Raw genomic sequence first — 17,420 nt, forward strand, 5'->3', positions numbered from 1 at the left:
CCACCATAAGAGCACAATCATGCACAAACTCTGTCATGACCCAAAAGAGGTAACTGGATAAGGACCTTGCTGGGGTTAGGAAGACTGACGTGGCCTGAGGACTGTGGTCTGGAATATACAGTGACATGTCCTCAAGAAGAACCAAACTTTAAGCTTGATATATCTCTTACTGTGCTCATGCAGAATGACATTGCTAGAAATATTAGAAGTAAATTAACTATGACTATTTACGTGGGTTACTAGCTGTGGAAAGAAGAAAGCAACACAGCCTGGATGGAATCCCGCCCTTGAGCAGTAACACCTAGTAACCTGGAGTAATCTCCTTAGATGAGATTTTTGTCCTTGAGTTAATCTCCTGGAGAAGTGGCCTTCCCTCTCTTTGTTGATTTTTTAATGTTCAACCCTACCTTTGTATCCCCACCCTACATGATTCCTTTATAAACTAGTCTGTAAGGGGGGGGTGGGGGGATCCAGAGAGAGAGAGAGAGAGAGAGAGAGAAGCAGAAGGAGTATCAGAGGAGAATGGAGAGGAGATTGGAATAAACTGCAACTGACACCAACCAACCTGGCCCTGTTCCCTCCTTCATCCTCCCTTTGCCATGGCCACCCTGGGGTGGGGGAAGCGGCGCAGCCCTTGGTAATTTTATTTTTTGAATATACATAAGGAAGGAAATACACAATATCTAACGAAAACAAACCTGCAGACTAGGCCATCGAATCGGTTAAATAAAGCTGTGGGGAGTGAACTGGAAGGGTCCTAGGAACAGTGGAAAGATGGTAACTTTTCGATGATGGGTCGCCCCCGTTCTTTATGAAACAGCCTGTCTTCCTTCCAATACTTAGGATGCGGTAGTATAGTACCCCAAAAACATCAGTATTACAATCTGGTAAATCATTGTTTTCTCATTGTTGCCTCAAACCCAAAAGGACAAAATTTAAAATGGGTTGTGTACTGTTTAAAACAAAAAAGCTGGGGCTGGAGCAATAGCACAGCGGGTAGGGCGTTTGCCTTGCACGCGGCCGACCCAGGTTCATTTCCCAGCAACCCATATGGTCCCCTGAGCACCGCCAGGAGTAACCCCTGTGCATCACCGGGTGTTACCCAAAAAGAAAAAAAAAGTAAATCAAATAAAGCTAAATGACATATCTAACAAGTTTTGTCTATTCTGAAATATTTAAAATCTGTGCACTGGTACCGGATTGTATTTCTCCACCTGTTTTGCGGAAACCAGACTTTTTGCAAATAACAGTTTTTCTTCAACTATATCATTAAGAAGACAACATTTCAGATCTTGTGCCTACTTATTTCTACATTAAATATTTGTATTTGTAGCAAGCCAGTGTCCGCAGAATAAGCCAGCAAAGGAGTCAACTTCTTCTCTAAGTCCCTCTCTGTGTTCTTAGGTGTACTGCCGGGTGCGCCCACTGCCCTTTCCTGACCAAGAGTGCTGCATAGAAGTGATCAATAACACAACCATCCAGCTGCACACCCCGGAGGGCTTCAGACTCAACCGAAATGGGGACTATAAGGAGGTAATTCCTCTAACATCCAGGCTGTTTAGTGGGTTTTCTGACTTAAATTTAACAGAATTCACATTTATGCCTTTTTGAGACTTCTCTGCTTTGCTCTAACCACCGTATCGGTAGTGCCTTTAATTTCTGGAATGTACCTTTGGCATACTGGAATTAGGGGATTGCTTTTAGAGGATTACTTCTTTTGCTGGATGTTAAAACTTGTATTAGGGGGTCATTTAATGTAGAGTAAGTTGATTATACTAAGCATTGTACAAAGATACAATTTCAGGCATAAAAATTAAAATAACACTAGGCATTATTTGCTCATAGCAATCTCTTGAAGGGCTTTTGTTTTTGTGAAGTTTTGAGCAAAATGGTCTACTGTACAGACATTTTGAAAGCCAGGATGGAGACTAGAAAGAAGTTTTTTACTCTTTTGGTTTTTGGGTTTGGGGTCATACCCTGCGATGCTGAGGGGTTTCTCCTGGCTCTGCACTCAGCAATTACTCCTGGCATTGCTTGGGGGACCATATGGGATGCCGGGGATCAAACCCAGGTCATCCACATGCAAGGCAAGTGCCCCACCCACAGTACTATCCCTTGGCCCCATATACCTGGTAGTGCTCAGGGCTTACTTCTGGCTCTGCTTAGGGATCACTTCTGGCTGGGCACAGGGGGTTCCATGAAGTTCTGGGGGCTCCACTTGAGTGCAAAACAAACCCCCTACTGGGTGTAATATCTCTCTGCTCCCCTCACCCCCCTTAAAAAAAATTTCTTGTGCTGGGTAGGAACCCAGGATTGAGATTGAGGAGGGGAGGGTTTAAGATGTCTGAACAGTTTTTTTTTGGGTGGGGGGAAGGGGTCACACCCAGCAATGCTCAGGGCTTACTCCTGACTCTAAACTCAGAAATTATTCCTGGTGGTGCTCGGGGGACCATATGGAAGGCTGGGGGTCGAACCCAGGTTGGCTGTGTGAAAGGAAAACGTCCTACCCACTGTGCCATCACTTCCACCCCAGAAGGTAGGTTTTTTTTTTTTTTTTTTAAAGGACTGGAGCCATAGCACAGCAGGTAGGGCGTTTGTTTGCCTTGCACGTGGTCCATCTGGGTTCGATTCCCAGCATCCCATATGGTCCTCCGAGCACTGCCAGGAGTAATTCTGAGTGCAGAGCCAGGAGTAACCCCTGAGCATCACTGGGTGTGACCCCCCCCAAAAAAAAGGTGACTAAAAAGGTCTTTGTGAACTTTATAAGCTTAGTTGGGGGCACAGATAGTTAACAAATAATCGCTATATAAAGGCCCTCCCGTTGATCGTCGATTTGCTCGAGCGGGCCCAGTAACGTCTCCATTGGAGACTTTGTTGTTACTGTGTCTGGCATATCGAATACTCTCGGTAGCTTGCCGGGCTCTCCGAGAGGGGCGGAGGAATCGAACTCGGGTCGGCCATGTTGGCCGCTTGTAAGGCGAACGCCCTACCGCTGTGCTATCGCTCCAGCGCGAATCGCTATATAGATAGGCAGAAAGACAGGTGTGCTAGAGCAGATGGATAAGGGGCCCCAAAGATAGTACAGGAGGTAAGGCACTGGCCTTGCATGCAGCTGACTTGGGTTGATCCTCAGTACTGCATATGGTCCCTCAGCCCTTCCAGGAGTGATCTCCCGAGCACAGGAGTGAACCCAGGAGTGAACCCTGAATACCGCTGGGTTGTGGCCCCTTAATAAAACCCAAGAATTATGGGGATTCAAGAGACATTCGTTTAGACTGTTGCCTCTTTTTGAAGCTACTGTTAATTGTCATTTCTTACACCAAATCATGGCCTCTGCCACTAAGTTGTAGTCTATTGCCTGATTTTAGTAGTACGTTCCTATGTGCAACACTTTTTTCTTTCCTTTCAGCTCTCATCTATTATTCTCCCCTTTTGCAATATCTTTTTCCAACTCCGACCTGTAAAAGATCTCCAAGCCTACTCAGATCGGGGCGAGCATCCTCCACCCAGATCCTCCAAATTCCAGTAGGCGGGGGTCACACCCACCAACTGGCCCCCTGGCACTGTGTAATCTCATCAGCGGCCAAGACTCAGAGACTATAAAAACCAGCTCTCGGAACTGCGCGGCCGCATTCGCGCCTGCGCGACATCTTATTATGACATCTTATTATCTCATTCCTACTTTGGACAAACTGGCAGCCTACCGAATGTAGCCTGCCCACAGGGCAGAGTCTGGCAAACTCCCCATGGTGTACCCAATATGCCAAATACCAGTAACAATGATGGGTCTCATTCTCCTAAAGAGCCTTGAATATAATCTCAGGGCTAGGATGAAGGAGACGTTACTGGGGCCTGCTCGAGACAATCGGCGAATAACAGGATGATTTGTGATTTGTGATTTGTGACCTGTAAAAGTGCTGTAAGCATTTCCTGTGTATTCCTCCCTTCTGCCTTGAATAGACAGTTCTGTGGGGTACTCGTTTGCTGACCATACTCTGAGTAACTTTCATAGGATGTGTTGACGGCCAACTGGTCTGCCTTAGAACTTTTTGATATCCTATTCCCAAGGGCTGCCAAGTGACATTCAATTACATTTTAAATCATTTTCATGTGCAAAACATTCCAGGGAGTTTCAGGGAAGTCTTTAAATGGGGAAAATCCTGTCTTATCTTTGTGCAGTTATCTCTTACTTTTTACCCAATCCTTTGAGTTCCTTGGATGACCAGAATCCTGTTTCTGTGCTGCTCACTTACCTGACCTTTTCTTTGGTGAAATCTCATCTCTAGGTTTTAGCTTCCATAGCATCTCCTCAGAGGGACAGCCCCACCTCCTTCCTTGTGTTTCCTTATCTTTTATTTATTATTTATTTATTTATTTATTTATTGCTTTTTGGTTCGGGGTTATTTCTGTCTTTGCACTCAGGAATTACTCCTGGAGTCTCTCAGGGGACCATATGGGATGCTGGGAATTGAACCTGGGTTGGCCTTGTGCAAGGCAAACCTGCTGTGCTGTCGCTCCAGCCCCCTTGTCTTTAGACTTGTCTTTCTTTTAGTCTTTTTTTTTCTTTGCTTGTTCTTCCTTTATGGCACTTTAGAGCAGTCTATAGATTTAATTAGAGCAGCCTATAGATTTAATTACAGCCTTGTTGTCTTTTTCCCTTTCCCTTTCTTAAGGAGACTCAAGCTCTATGCCTTTGTGTTCCGTTTCTATGATATTCAGTAAATATTAAGCAGCAGTGGTCCTAGGAAAACTTCGTGGAAGAGCAGGTATTTGAGGATGCAGCATAGTTGAAAGCTGATGGACTGAATTTCACTTATTAATTATGAGTGTGTATAAATAGTACAGAGGTTCGGCCGGGATGAAAAGTTCCCTGCCTTGTGACGTCATTGAATGACAGAAGAAGCACTAGACTAGAAATGGCTTTGATGCTAAGTAGTAATAGGGGCTTGGGTCAGTTCACCCATCGGACCTTAGGTATGTTTATTTTTCACCTGGAGAGGGACAGTTTGTTCATGAAGACTCGAGATCATTTGACTAATTTCTCCATACTGTATAATTTAGCTAGTTCTGACAGCTACTTTCAGTGCTGAGGTTCCTTATTCTTTGTGAACTTCAAAACTGTTTTATTGGACTGGAGTGAAAACGTTCACAAAGGAGAGAGCTGAAGTAGGGGAGTGATCTTTAATAAGTTAAAGATAGTAATAGTGGGCCAGAGAGATTATAGGTAGAGTGCATCTTTGCACATGGGAGAGCCTGGTTTGCTCCCCAGTGATACTTGGTTCCTGGAGATCAGAGCCAGGAGTAAACCTTGAGCACTTCTGGGTCTGGCTCCACTACTAGCCTCTATCGGTAGCTGTAAAAATGAACCCCTTCACTGCCATCCTAAGGCATACTGAGACATGGTCAGTGTAAGTGTCAGCTGTAGTATGTTTGAATACAATTATATGTATCTCCCTTTTGGGGACAAACTTGTTAATTTAATTTTTGATTATTTTTTTTTATGAAGCAAGATAGTTTCTATTGAAACTTTGTCTTTGGACCATACCCAGTGATGCTCAGGGATTACTCCCAGTTTAGCGCTCAGGGATCACTCCCGGCAGTGCTTGGGGGACCATATAGAACGCCAGGAATCGAACTCAGGTCCCTTGCTTGCAACGCAACTTTAAACGCAAACTCAGGTCCCTTGTTGCTTGCAACCTGCTTTACCATCTCTCTGGCCCTGAAACTTACTTAGAAAGATGTGAGGAAAGAGAGAAAGTACATGTTCAAGAGAGAGCAAAGGCTTCTGCAGAGTGGAAAAGGCACAGAGACGAGTGAGGTGTGTGTTCAAGGGAGAATACAGGCTTGGTCCCCAAACTGTTCATTTTTAAAACATAAGGGGCTGGAAGTCAAGTAGGTGAAGTGCTTGCCATGTAGATTCTAGCCTTAGTAGCCACATAGTTCCCTGAAGCCCTCCAAGAGTGATCCCTGAGCACAGAGCCAGGAGTAAGCCCTGGGCACAGCCAGTGTGGCCCCAAGACCAAAAAAGTAAAACTAATAGAAATATAAGGGCATTAAGCAAAATCCACTAGAAGTTCAGAAAACTCCCCAAATCTTTCAGTGTCTGCAATTTGGCATACAAAATCCCACTGAGTCAATTTTAAGAACTTAGTGACTTTTTAATTAATTTATTTTTGGCTTTTGGGGTCACACCTGGTGATGCTCAGGGGTTACTCCTGGCTCTGCACTCAGCAGCTATTCCTGGAGGTGCTTGGGGAACCATATGGGATGTCAGGGATTGAACCCAGGTTGGCAGCGTGCAAGGCAAACGTCCTTCCCTCTGTTCTATTGCTCCAGCCCCAAGAACTTTATTCATTTATGAGTGGTGCAGCAATCTTCTCTCTCTTTCTCTGTTTTAACAAATAAAACTAGAAATAGCAAAAAACAAAATAGAGCTTTAGTCCCTGGGTGAATAGGACATTTAAACTCAGAGTGATAGCAGACCAGGTAAGTGCTTGCTTTGCACACAACCAACCTAGGTTCGATCCCCAGCACCCTCTGTGTTCTGTGTATTGCCTGGAGTAAGCCCTGAGCATCGTCAGGTGGGCCCAAAACCTAAAAAGTGAGTGGGGGAGGGAGAGGAGCAGAAGAGACAGCTCAATGGGCTGTGTGTGGCCTGTTGGATGCAGGGGGTCTGGTTCTGTCCCTATACCACATGGTCCCCTGAGCACTGCTGGGGTGTCCTAAAGACAAACGCAAATATATATATATATATATATACACACACACATACATACACATATATGTATATATATATAAAAAACACATACATTATAATCTCCAACCTATTTTTCCCAGTAGGAATTTTGTAATATTATTGTACTTTATAATATTTTGAAAAAATTTGATCACTTAAATATTATTGCTCTTAGAGTCACAATTTACTAAGAATTATCTGTAAGAATTCAGATGAGGGGCTGGAATAATAGTACAGTTGGTAGGACATTTGCCTTGCATGCAGCCAATCCAAGTCGATCTTCAGCACCCATAGCTCAACCAGAGGTGATCCCTGAGTGCAGAGCCAGGAGTAAGCCCTGAGCACTGCCAGGTATGGCCCCCCAAAAAAGAAAAGAATTCAGATGAGGTGCAGGGAGATACCTCGGAGGACTGAGTGTTGCTTTACCTGAAAGAAACCTGGGCTCAGTCCCTCAGACCACATGGTCTCCTGAGCACCACAAGGCATTACACCTTTGCCTCCTCTGTCGGAGTATCAAAGCCCTTGGTTATGCTGCCATGCTATTGTAAGTGCCTTATAGCAAAATAGGAAAAGGAGCAAAACCATGTATGAAATTATGTGTAAGGATTTTCTGATTTTCCAGTCTGAATTGTTACATCTCTTGATCTTTGTTATTTAAATAAAATCAGTCTTAGTCTGAATCCTTATGGAACTGAGACTTTCCTACATGCTGTTTGAACCTAAACGTAGTATAATTCCATTCATACACTTCTTACCTCTTCCTTTCCCACAGACGCAGTATACATTCAAACAGGTGTTCGGAACTCACACCACCCAGAAGGAGCTCTTTGATGTTGTTGCTAATCCCTTAGTAGACAACCTCATTCATGGCAAAAATGGTATGGCTTTTGGAGTTTGGCTAGACTTTTCCTTTTGCTCTCCTTCTGATATATATATATTTTAAAATATTGTGTGTTTGGTTTATATTTGATCTTGAGTTTAGATAAGATTTCTTAGAGTTATATTACATCGACTTTTTTGCCAATGTGAACTTTGTTTTTCTACATCTGTTGTTGTTGGGTTGTGATTCTGTTGTCAAAATTTGTGGTCCTAAGTTTGATTAACATGGTACCACCAAGTGTGGCCCTAAAACAAAATAAAAATGTAATTTTGATACAATTAATAATACAAGTGGGGGAATTTTGATACCATCCAGTGCAATTTCTAATGCATAACTGAGTGTGATTTGCTATGTTGTAGGTCTCCTTTTCACATATGGTGTGACTGGCAGTGGAAAAACACACACCATGACTGGCTCTCCGGGGGAGGGAGGACTGCTTCCTCGTTGCTTAGGAATGATCTTTAACAGCATAGGCCGGTTTCAAGCTAAACGATACGTGAGTATCACTCTATTGTGACTGACTGGAGCACCCACGGGGCAAGGTTTGTGGATACAGTGGTATGGGAGGACCAAAGTGCTTGAATTGGGGATTTAGATATGTTTAAATTTTAAATATTATTTCTGAAGATTGGTTTTTGCTTCATTCTTTAGGTTTTTAAATCTAATGACAGGAACAGCATGGACATACAGTCTGAAATTGATGCTTTATTGGAACGACAGAGAAGAGATGCCATGCCCAATCCAAAGACCCCCTCCAGCAAGTAAGTAATGACATTTGTATGTAGCATTGGTCCTAGGGGCCTCTCCGGGGGCCTCTTCTGGTTTCTTTAAGCAGAGATTAGGTCATCCCACATGAAGTGAAGAAGTTGGTTTGACACTTGACCTCAGTGAGAGCAAAGTTGAAGAATGGTTTTGTTTGCTCAGATTCTCTTGAGTCTGAGCGTTGCCCTGAAACACTATTTTGAGAAGTTCCTCGCTTCCTCTTTGGAGGAGGTGGGTGTAAAGCCTGTGCTGAGTGCCTAGGATAACCTGGAGTACTCTTGGCTGCCACAGACTCTCTCCATCCAGTCCATGGGGTCTTTCATTTTTCACTTTGATTTCTAATATCTAAGCTCAGACTTTTTGGCTTTTTTTCCCTTCAGGCGACAAGTAGATCCGGAATTTGCAGATATGATAAATGTACAAGAATTTTGCAAAGCAGAAGTTGATGAAGACAGTGTTTATGGCGTGTTTGTCTCGTATATTGAAATATATAACAATTACATATATGATCTTTTGGAAGAGACGCCATTTGATCCCATAAAGCCAAAGTAAGTAGTGAAGGGAGCCCTTTCATAGCTGCTTAGGGAAATCACTTGACCTCAGTGAGTATTCGATTCCTCCCCACTCCCCACCCCCCATTATAAGGGACTGATGCTTGGTTTTAGTCATTTAAAAGACTTGGCCCTGGCTGTATTTTAAGAAGACCTTTAATTGTATAAGGAAGTGCTTTCCTGGACCTCTTAGGACCTGACAGGGTTGGGGATGTGTAGCCTATTGACCCTGTGACTTGGTCATCACCAGGGAGCAGCATAGTGCTGTTGTTAGCTGTTCCTCACATCACTGGTTAGTGTGACGTCATATCGACAGGGTCACTCATTCCACTGAAGGATAAAGACTACCTAGGGCTGGGAATGTGGCTCTGTGATACATCATTTGGCTTTGCATGGGTGAGGCCTAGATTCAATCCCTAGCACCACAAAAAATAATAATAATAAAGATTAATGGGGTAGAAAGAGATTACATACAGTAAGTAAGGCACTTTTTCTTGCACGCAGCCAACCTGAGTTTGATCCTTTCGTGATTCCCCAAGCCCTAACAGGAGTGATCCCTGAGTGTAAGGGCAGGATTAAGCGCTGAGCACAGCCAGGTGTGGCCACCCCCCAAAAACCCAAAACCCAAGGAAGGACACCTCCCAGATCGGAGTCCTTCCTTGCTTAGACGAAAGTTCATTCACAACCTGGAATCCAAACAAGAGATTTGCATTTGTACTAGTATCTGGTTTGTGAGACTTTTTTTGGGGGGGGCGGGGAGTCACACCCGGCGATGCACAGGAGTTAATCCTGGTTCATGCACTCAGGAATCACTCCTGGCAGTGCTTGGGGGACCATATGGGATGCTGGGAATTAAATCTCGGTCGGCCGAGTGCAAGGCAAACGCCCTACCTGCTGTGCTATTGCTCCAGCCCCTCATGAGACGTTTTTAAGCTAAATGCTTGGCTTTAGTGTTGTCTTTATTATGATCCCTTGTAGCATAAAAAGTGCAAAGACCTGTACAACTAACTTTTGTTTGTATAACTGAACATTATTGAGGGAACAACTAGAATTAGAAAACCATTAAAATGAGAACAGGTTAGAGCTGGAGGTGTGGCTCAGTGGTAGGGTGGGGAACATTTCATGATGGGGGTGTTGGGTTCAGTGCACCGCCCCCAATACAGCCAGCCATATGTACGGTGAGAACAGGTATTTACTTGTCCTTCTATTTATATTTAAGTTATAGATGACTCGCTTTCCGTACGTTTCAAAGTGTCCGTTATGGGTACCCATTTTTCTGAATTTTTATGATCGCGTTCATTGCTGGTTTATGGTTCTGTGACTTGTATGATTTTTGGCTTTTCTGTTAACTCCAGGAATAAACTCAAAGGGTGCTTATTTGACACCAAATTCAGATTTCATTTGTTAGATTGGTGTTTAAGCTGTCTTTTCTGTTGTTAATATTTTTTTTTAATATTGTGAAGAAACTTTGCAAGTAGAGTTCTTTTGTTGTTGTTGTTTGGGATCAGATGTGGAGCTGGGGCACCGAACTGAGGTGACCATGTATAGGCAAGCACCATAACCCTTGTCCTACCTCTCTGGCTCAAGTGGAGGATTTTAAAGGAGCCTCTGTTGGGACTCTGACCTGTGTATGTTGCTAGGAGCTGACTGCGGGAGAAACAGTAACTTACTCCTTGTTCCTTTGGTAGGTGGAACAGTTGCAGCACACCCTTGAGGAACACAGAGTTTGTGTATGTGAAGGGATCGGTTTTCCTTTAGAGGGTGCAGTTATACCAGTGGTGGCACCTGTGGCATGTTTGCATGAGGTGGTTTATGCTGGGCGCTGGGCTGGCTGCTGTTTCTGTACCCCTCCCCTCTTCCTGAAAAATCTACCATTTACTGAGTGATGACGGCAAGTAGATGTTTCTCTCCCACCGTGCACAAAACTGAGGCCAACAGACAGCTCCCGTTTCCATCCTTTCCTATCACACAGACTAAAACTTGACCAACCAAACCGTGTGAAAGGATTACCACTCCTGGTATACACCAAACCGTCTGAATTTGTTTCCTGCTGGCTGGCATTGAGGAAAGAACCAGCCAGATCCGTTGACGGGTGAAAATCAGGAAAATGCTAGATTTTTAATGCCCTCCCTGTGCTTGTGTTGTTGCTGTACCATTACTGTGATCTCTGATTGCTTAGTGAGTGCTGTTTCATGTGCTTTGTTAGAACAATTTAGAGCAACGTCTGTAGACTAAAATAGGCTCCTAGCTCCCGTTATGTAACTAATCCTGACTGTCGAGCTTTTTACTTATCCACGTTGAGTATTTTCCTGGAGTCTCATGTGGGCTTTTTCCTGTAGAAAGGATAGTCGTTGACTCATCTGGCCTTTTCCGTCTTCAGTTGACATTGGTTTCTCTTCATTTAGAAAACTAATATTTTTTTCCTTTCCGTAGAATTCCTCAATCTAAAGTGCTCCGTGAAGATCAGAACCGTAACATGTATGTTGCAGGATGTACAGAAGTAGAAGTGAAATCAACAGAGGAGGCCTTTGAAGTGTTCTGGAGAGGTTAGAGACTTAAGAATGAGAAATACATACAATCCTAAATGTAGTCCTGAGCGTTTCTCACATAATTTGACAGTAGTACTTGGTGATTTAATGTAATGACTGAAGTTAGGCTGTTCAATGATTTCTCTGTCCTCATAGGCCAGAAGAAGAGGCGTATTGCAAACACACACTTGAATCGTGAATCCAGCCGTTCACATAGTGTGTTCAACATTAAATTGGTTCAGGCGCCCTTGAATGCAGATGGGGACAACGTCCTGCAGGTAAATACAGAGTGTGTATTCTCTTGTTCTAATTGAGTCCTTAATTCCTGGACTTAAAGTTAAATCTTTGTTGCAGTGAAGATGGCTCAAATAAACTTATATGCAAGGGATTTTTTTAAATTTGGGGCCATAGTGCGAGGCTCAGATCTTTCTCCTGGCAGGCTTGGGGGACCAGAGATCTAACCCAGGTTGGCTATGTGCGAACATTCTACCTGCTGCACCATTGTTCTGGCTATCAGTGTCTTTTTACTAGAGGAGATGAAATAAGAATGTATGATTTATGGGGCTGGAGTGATAGCACAGTGGGTAGGGTGTTTGCCTTGCATGACCAACCCAGGCTCGATTCCCAGCATCCCATATTGTCTCCTGAGCAGTGCCAGGAGTAATTCCTGAGTGCATGAGCCAAGAGTAACCCCTGTGCATCGCCAGGTCTAACCTAAAAAGCAAAAAAAAAAAATTATGGTTTGTTTCACTGTAGAAGACTCATATGTGGCGTAGAGATTATGCTCATGAATGTAAGATGTCAGAAAGTAACTTCAGGGGTGAGACTGTTCAGGAAGTGGCCTGTTCTGAATGTTTTTTCTTTGGCTGAGGCCAAATAGGGCCCTTCCATCTGCTCATCACTATTTACTGCTGCATTCATCGTGTGACAAACCTTTGTTTATGAATTTGTGAAAGTGTTTGTTCTGAAATGAATGTTCATCACTTTAAACTATCAAGATGAATTATCAACACGTGTCTTGAAATTATGGCATCATAAAGATTTCCAGGAGGAGATGGTAGGAGATCCAGAGGACCACAAGGGTTACTCACTCTCTGGTCTTAATTCCTTATGGTATAGTGATGATCAAAGGAGGTAGTGCATGTAAACGGAAAGCGTTTAGCCCACTACTTGGCTATTGTAGGCATCCCATAAAAGCTGGCTAGAAAGCTTCTAAATCAAGCTACGTGGACTCTGGATTTCGTTTTGGGCTACACATGACAATGCTGGGTGATCATTCCTGCCAGAGCTTGGGGGGACCATAAGTGGTGCTGGGGACCAAACCCAGATCAAGTTCATGCAAGGCAAGTGCCTTAGTCACTATACAATTTCTCAGTTCTTTGAATCATATAATTATATAATTGCGATATGAGTTCTGTACTCCTCGACCTTTGTTATTATAAAAATTAATAAATTATTTGACTACAAAGTCACTAAATATTATAAGAAAATTGTTCTAGACTCACTGTTTTATATTTCTGGGGGGTTTTTGGGTTTTGTGTGTGTGTGGTGTTTTTTGTTTTGGGGCCATATCCAGCAGTGCTCAGGGATTATTCCTGAAGCGCAGGTCTCTGGGGACCATATGGAGTTCTGCGGATTGAATCCAGGTAGGACACATGCAATACAAGCACCGTACCTGCTGTACTACTGTTGCGCTATCACACCAGTCCTTGTTTTTGTTTTGGAGTCACACCTGGAGGTGCTCAGGTCTTACTCGTGACTGCACTAAGGGACCACTCCTGGCAGAGTTTGGGGACTGTGCTGAGGATCTGGCCTGGGTACTGCTACATTCAAGGCAAGGGCCCTACTCTCTCTACTATCTCTCGGGCCCCTCTAGTCTCATTTTTTTTCTACACATTTGTTGACTGTTAGGGTCCTATTCAAGGTTAAGGAATGAGTGGTTGAAGATAGAGCCCCTGCTCTATTAGAGCTTATAGTATCATGTCAAAGGCCAGATAATGGAAAAACCCTTTCGTACCATGAGTATATTTACCTCTTTTAGCAAACTCTCTGCAAACATGTTTCTTTTGGCCGTACTATAAAATTTTACTCTGCAGATAGTATATTCATAAGACAATTTGTTAGTTTGAATATACCTTAAGATATTCAAATTGCTCCAGGGACCATATGAACTCAAAGAATATTACACTTATATCTTGTTTTATAATTGCCTTTATGATCTTTTAGGAAAAAGAACAAATCTCTATAAGCCAGCTGTCCTTGGTAGATCTCGCTGGAAGCGAAAGAACTAACCGGACAAAAGCAGAAGGAAATAGATTACGTGAAGCAGGTGAGCTAAGCATAGTTCTTACTCATTGTTAAAACTTTCTAAACACTTGTATTGTAATTTCTCACTTGCTTATTGGATAAGTATAACTATCTTCAATTTGGTAATTTAGAAGCTTGGTTTAGTGGGCAGTGAAAAAAATTTTTTTTACTTATACTGATTTGGTATCAATATAGCAATTGATTTTTTCTTTTTTAAGAATGAGAAAAGGTAAAAAAAAAAGAATGAGAAAAAGTGATTAAAATGAGTAATATTCAAAAGGCTAGGGAAATAGCTCAAAGTACCGTTTCATATCTCTGGCGCATACAAGGCCCAGGTTTAATTTTAGAACCCACTTAGCCTTCTGAACCCTCCTGGTGGCCCCCAGTGTCACTGTGGAGGTCCTTTCTCACCCCAGAAAGTCATATTCATATTGAAAGAGTGCATTAGAGCCATTACTGGTATAGTCAATACTAGGTCCTTAAAATCAAGTGACTTAGCAGCTCACCCAATATACGTAGTAGTGGAAAAACAATGAACAAAAGTGAATAGAAGGGAAGTAACCTATGTGTTTTTTGTTAAGTCTAAGGTTAATAACACTTTCAGAGTGCCTCGTGTATGTGTGGAATTGAACATAGGAGGAGGATGCTCTTCCCTAGAGTACAGTACATGAGATAGGCAGGTGACAGGCTGCTTCAGGAGAGGGGGCTGGGAGCCACACAGGTTCCTAGGGTGAACCTGAAGAGGGTGTGTACATGAAGAGGGCTTTGTGGAAGAATTCATGGGGATGACACTTAAATGAAGACATCAGCTTGCCCTCAGAGTCAATGTAGGTTTAGCATTTTACCCAGACCTTCTTTCCAGTATAGAGAATTAGAATACCTGGGGCAAGTCTAGGATATGGAAAGCAGTTAATTGAGATAAGTGGTTTCATGGCCTGGAGGCAGAAGTCAAGCTTCACAGAGCACTAGTTAGGAAACAGTGCCACCTGGCTGTTGAAAATAAGGAAAAGGACAGATCAAGACCTTGATAAGGAAGAGGGCATTTTAAAGTGTGAGTGTGTGTGTGTGGGGGGGGGGGGGGGAGACAGGCAATTCATAGTTTGTGCTGAATTTCTTTTATCCAAGTAGCAATACCCTAATAATTGAAAGTAACGAGATTAAACAATTCCTAATGGAAACAAAAGGAGGCTACAGTCCACAGAACTCTGATCTGAGGATGCTAAGGAGGAAGAAGACCAATATGGGGGGGGAGATGGATAAAAAATCTGATCTGGGGAGTGTTTTCAAAGTTTTCATTTGAAATAATAAAGATGCTGTCTTGTTTAATTTTCTGGACCAAAGTTTTATAATAATAATTTTAATTATTAACTAATTGGATGCAGAGGGACATAGATTTGGAAGAAAAGAGATTTGAGTTGAGGATTATAGGCTCAGGTTTTGCCAATAGAGAAGCGGTTAAAGTGGGAGAAAAAGTTATTTATGTGACCAGAGAGATGGTTCAGTGAGTAGGACTTTTTATTTTTTTTAATTAAGTTCTTACATAAATGTCTGCCAGGACTAATAAAAAATGTCAAGTAGTGTAGACATAAATATCTTGATCAGCAATAAACTATAAAAAATTATTTTAAATTTTTGTTATTAAATTTAATATTATTATTATTTTTTATATTTTAAATTTCTGTTTGTCTTTTGGGCTATACCTAGCAGTACTCAGGGCTTTCTCTTTGTTCTACAGTTAGGGATAACTCATGGCAGGGCCCGGGACCATAGGTAGTGCTGGGAATTGAAGCCCTGTCAACTGCATGCCAGGCTAGCACCCTCTCCACTGTACTGTCTCTCTGAACCCCTCCAAAAATCACATTTAAAAAATCAAATTTTAGGTGGATTGGGCTCTGGCCTTGCAAAAATGTGTGGTTTCTTTTGATGAAGTAGATAGTACAGAGGTTAAAATGCTGTCTCCTTTATTTTTCTGCCAGGTAACATTAATCAGTCATTGATGACACTGAGGACTTGCATGGAGGTCCTGAGAGAGAATCAAATATGTGGAACTAATAAGGTAAGCAGTAACTTGTAATTTTTTTGTATAATTAAAAAGGCTTTTTTTTGAGAGTAAATTCAGCTCATTTTAAAGTTGTCCATAGTGTTTGAAACATACACTGTTGACACTAGTCCCACCACCAATGTCCCTTTCTCCCCATCAATGTCCCTAGGTTCCCTTTTATCCCTCCTTTATACCTGCCCCTTTTGCAGGTACATAAAAAATTTACTTCACATTACTTGCTCCAATAAAATAATAAAAAATAGAATTATCAGAAAATAAAAAAGTTCATATGTGATGATTGCTATGCTTTTAACCTTTTTTAGCCTAGTAGAAGACAATCATATACACCATTTTTGAGTACCATACTCAGTGCCACATGTTGGGAAGTTTGTGTCCTGTTCTTTAAAAGAGCTCTTTACTGCTTCTTGCAAAATTTAATGGATTTTTATCTTGTTAATCGTCTAAACTGTTGCCCGTCCATTAAATTCTGTATGGTTCCTTCAAAGCTTGTTGGATATTAACCCTAAGTGTTTTAGGCTTCATCAGTGAATTTCCCCTTTTTCTCCTCCCAAGAAGCTTACCATGCTCTTGCTAGCATCCCTAATTTTGTTAAAAGTTTATATTTAACCTTTCCTTTGTGTTTTACCTCTAATTGTCTCAGTTCCCCAGGTCAGTCTTGATTACTAATAAGCCAAAGATTTCTGGTAGTTCTGGACTTTGTAATGATGTGTATTTGAAATGCTGTGTATTTGTACTTTTCTGTTTTTCCTATAGCCTTTTTATATTGTACTGGAGAACAGTGTTCTTTGGTTAAATACAGAAAGAACATTAATGCTGTGCTCTCAATATTTGGGAGTTGATCAACTCTGAAATATATCTACTTCTGGACATTGGTCATAATTACTTGACTCAAGCTTCAGTTGCTGTAGTTCCTAACACCCCAAAAGGGAGGTCCTGCCATGGGACTGGTATGGACCTAGGGCGAGAAGTGAGGCTACTCCGGCATCAAAATGGAACAGTCTAGAAAGCATAAATGCATGGTCTTGATGCAAGCTGTTATAACTTAAGAGGCAGGACCCCCATGGGGAAGGACAAGCTGAACTGGCCTGAGGAGACTTAGTCTGGGATTTACGGTAAAAGCCTTGCTTGCTCTCAGAGCCCAGAGAACTAAGATTTGGGATCTTTGTCTCAGTGTGTTTATCCAAACAACTGCACTTCCTGGTAAGAAGTAAACTTAATTGTTCAACATACACAACTAGAAGGAAAGACAAAAGCAATGTAGATGTCCCTGGGAGACAGCGTGTCTCCTTGAGTTAATGTCCTTAAGGGAATTGCCTCTGCCAAATATTTCATCTCTAAATCATCAATCACACCTAGGTCCTATATCTCCACCCCCCTCAGATGTTCTGTAAGTAGCAACTCTGCATTAAACTGGCCATTTTCCCCATCAGGCTGTGTCCCTATATCTCTGTCTCTCTGCTGGGAAGGCTTCGGGAGGACGGGAGGTGGCTCTTGGCCACTGAACACACATGTCGCACAACACTCACAATTTGTGACCTCACAAAAGCTGAATGATAATCTAACTGGATAGAGTATTCTTGGTGAAGTGTTCATT

General features: G+C 42.4%; 1 protein-coding gene across 1 annotated transcript in view; it reads left to right on the plus strand.

Moving 5' to 3' along the window:
• Nucleotides 1-1,516: 1,516 nt before the first annotated feature.
• KIF23 (kinesin family member 23) overlaps nt 1,517-17,420 on the plus strand; it is a 34,097-nt gene continuing 18,193 nt past the window's right edge. Inside the window, 8 exon segments of the mRNA XM_056134960.1 lie at nt 1,517-1,533; nt 7,509-7,614; nt 8,268-8,377; nt 8,759-8,926; nt 11,363-11,475; nt 11,614-11,735; nt 13,684-13,786; nt 15,741-15,820. Coding sequence (XP_055990935.1) covers nt 1,517-1,533; nt 7,509-7,614; nt 8,268-8,377; nt 8,759-8,926; nt 11,363-11,475; nt 11,614-11,735; nt 13,684-13,786; nt 15,741-15,820 — 819 coding nt within the window.

Source organism: Sorex fumeus, unplaced genomic scaffold (genome assembly GCF_029834395.1).
Source record: "Sorex fumeus unplaced genomic scaffold, SorFum_2.1 ptg000109l, whole genome shotgun sequence".
NCBI classification, from domain to species: Eukaryota; Metazoa; Chordata; class Mammalia; order Eulipotyphla; family Soricidae; genus Sorex; species Sorex fumeus.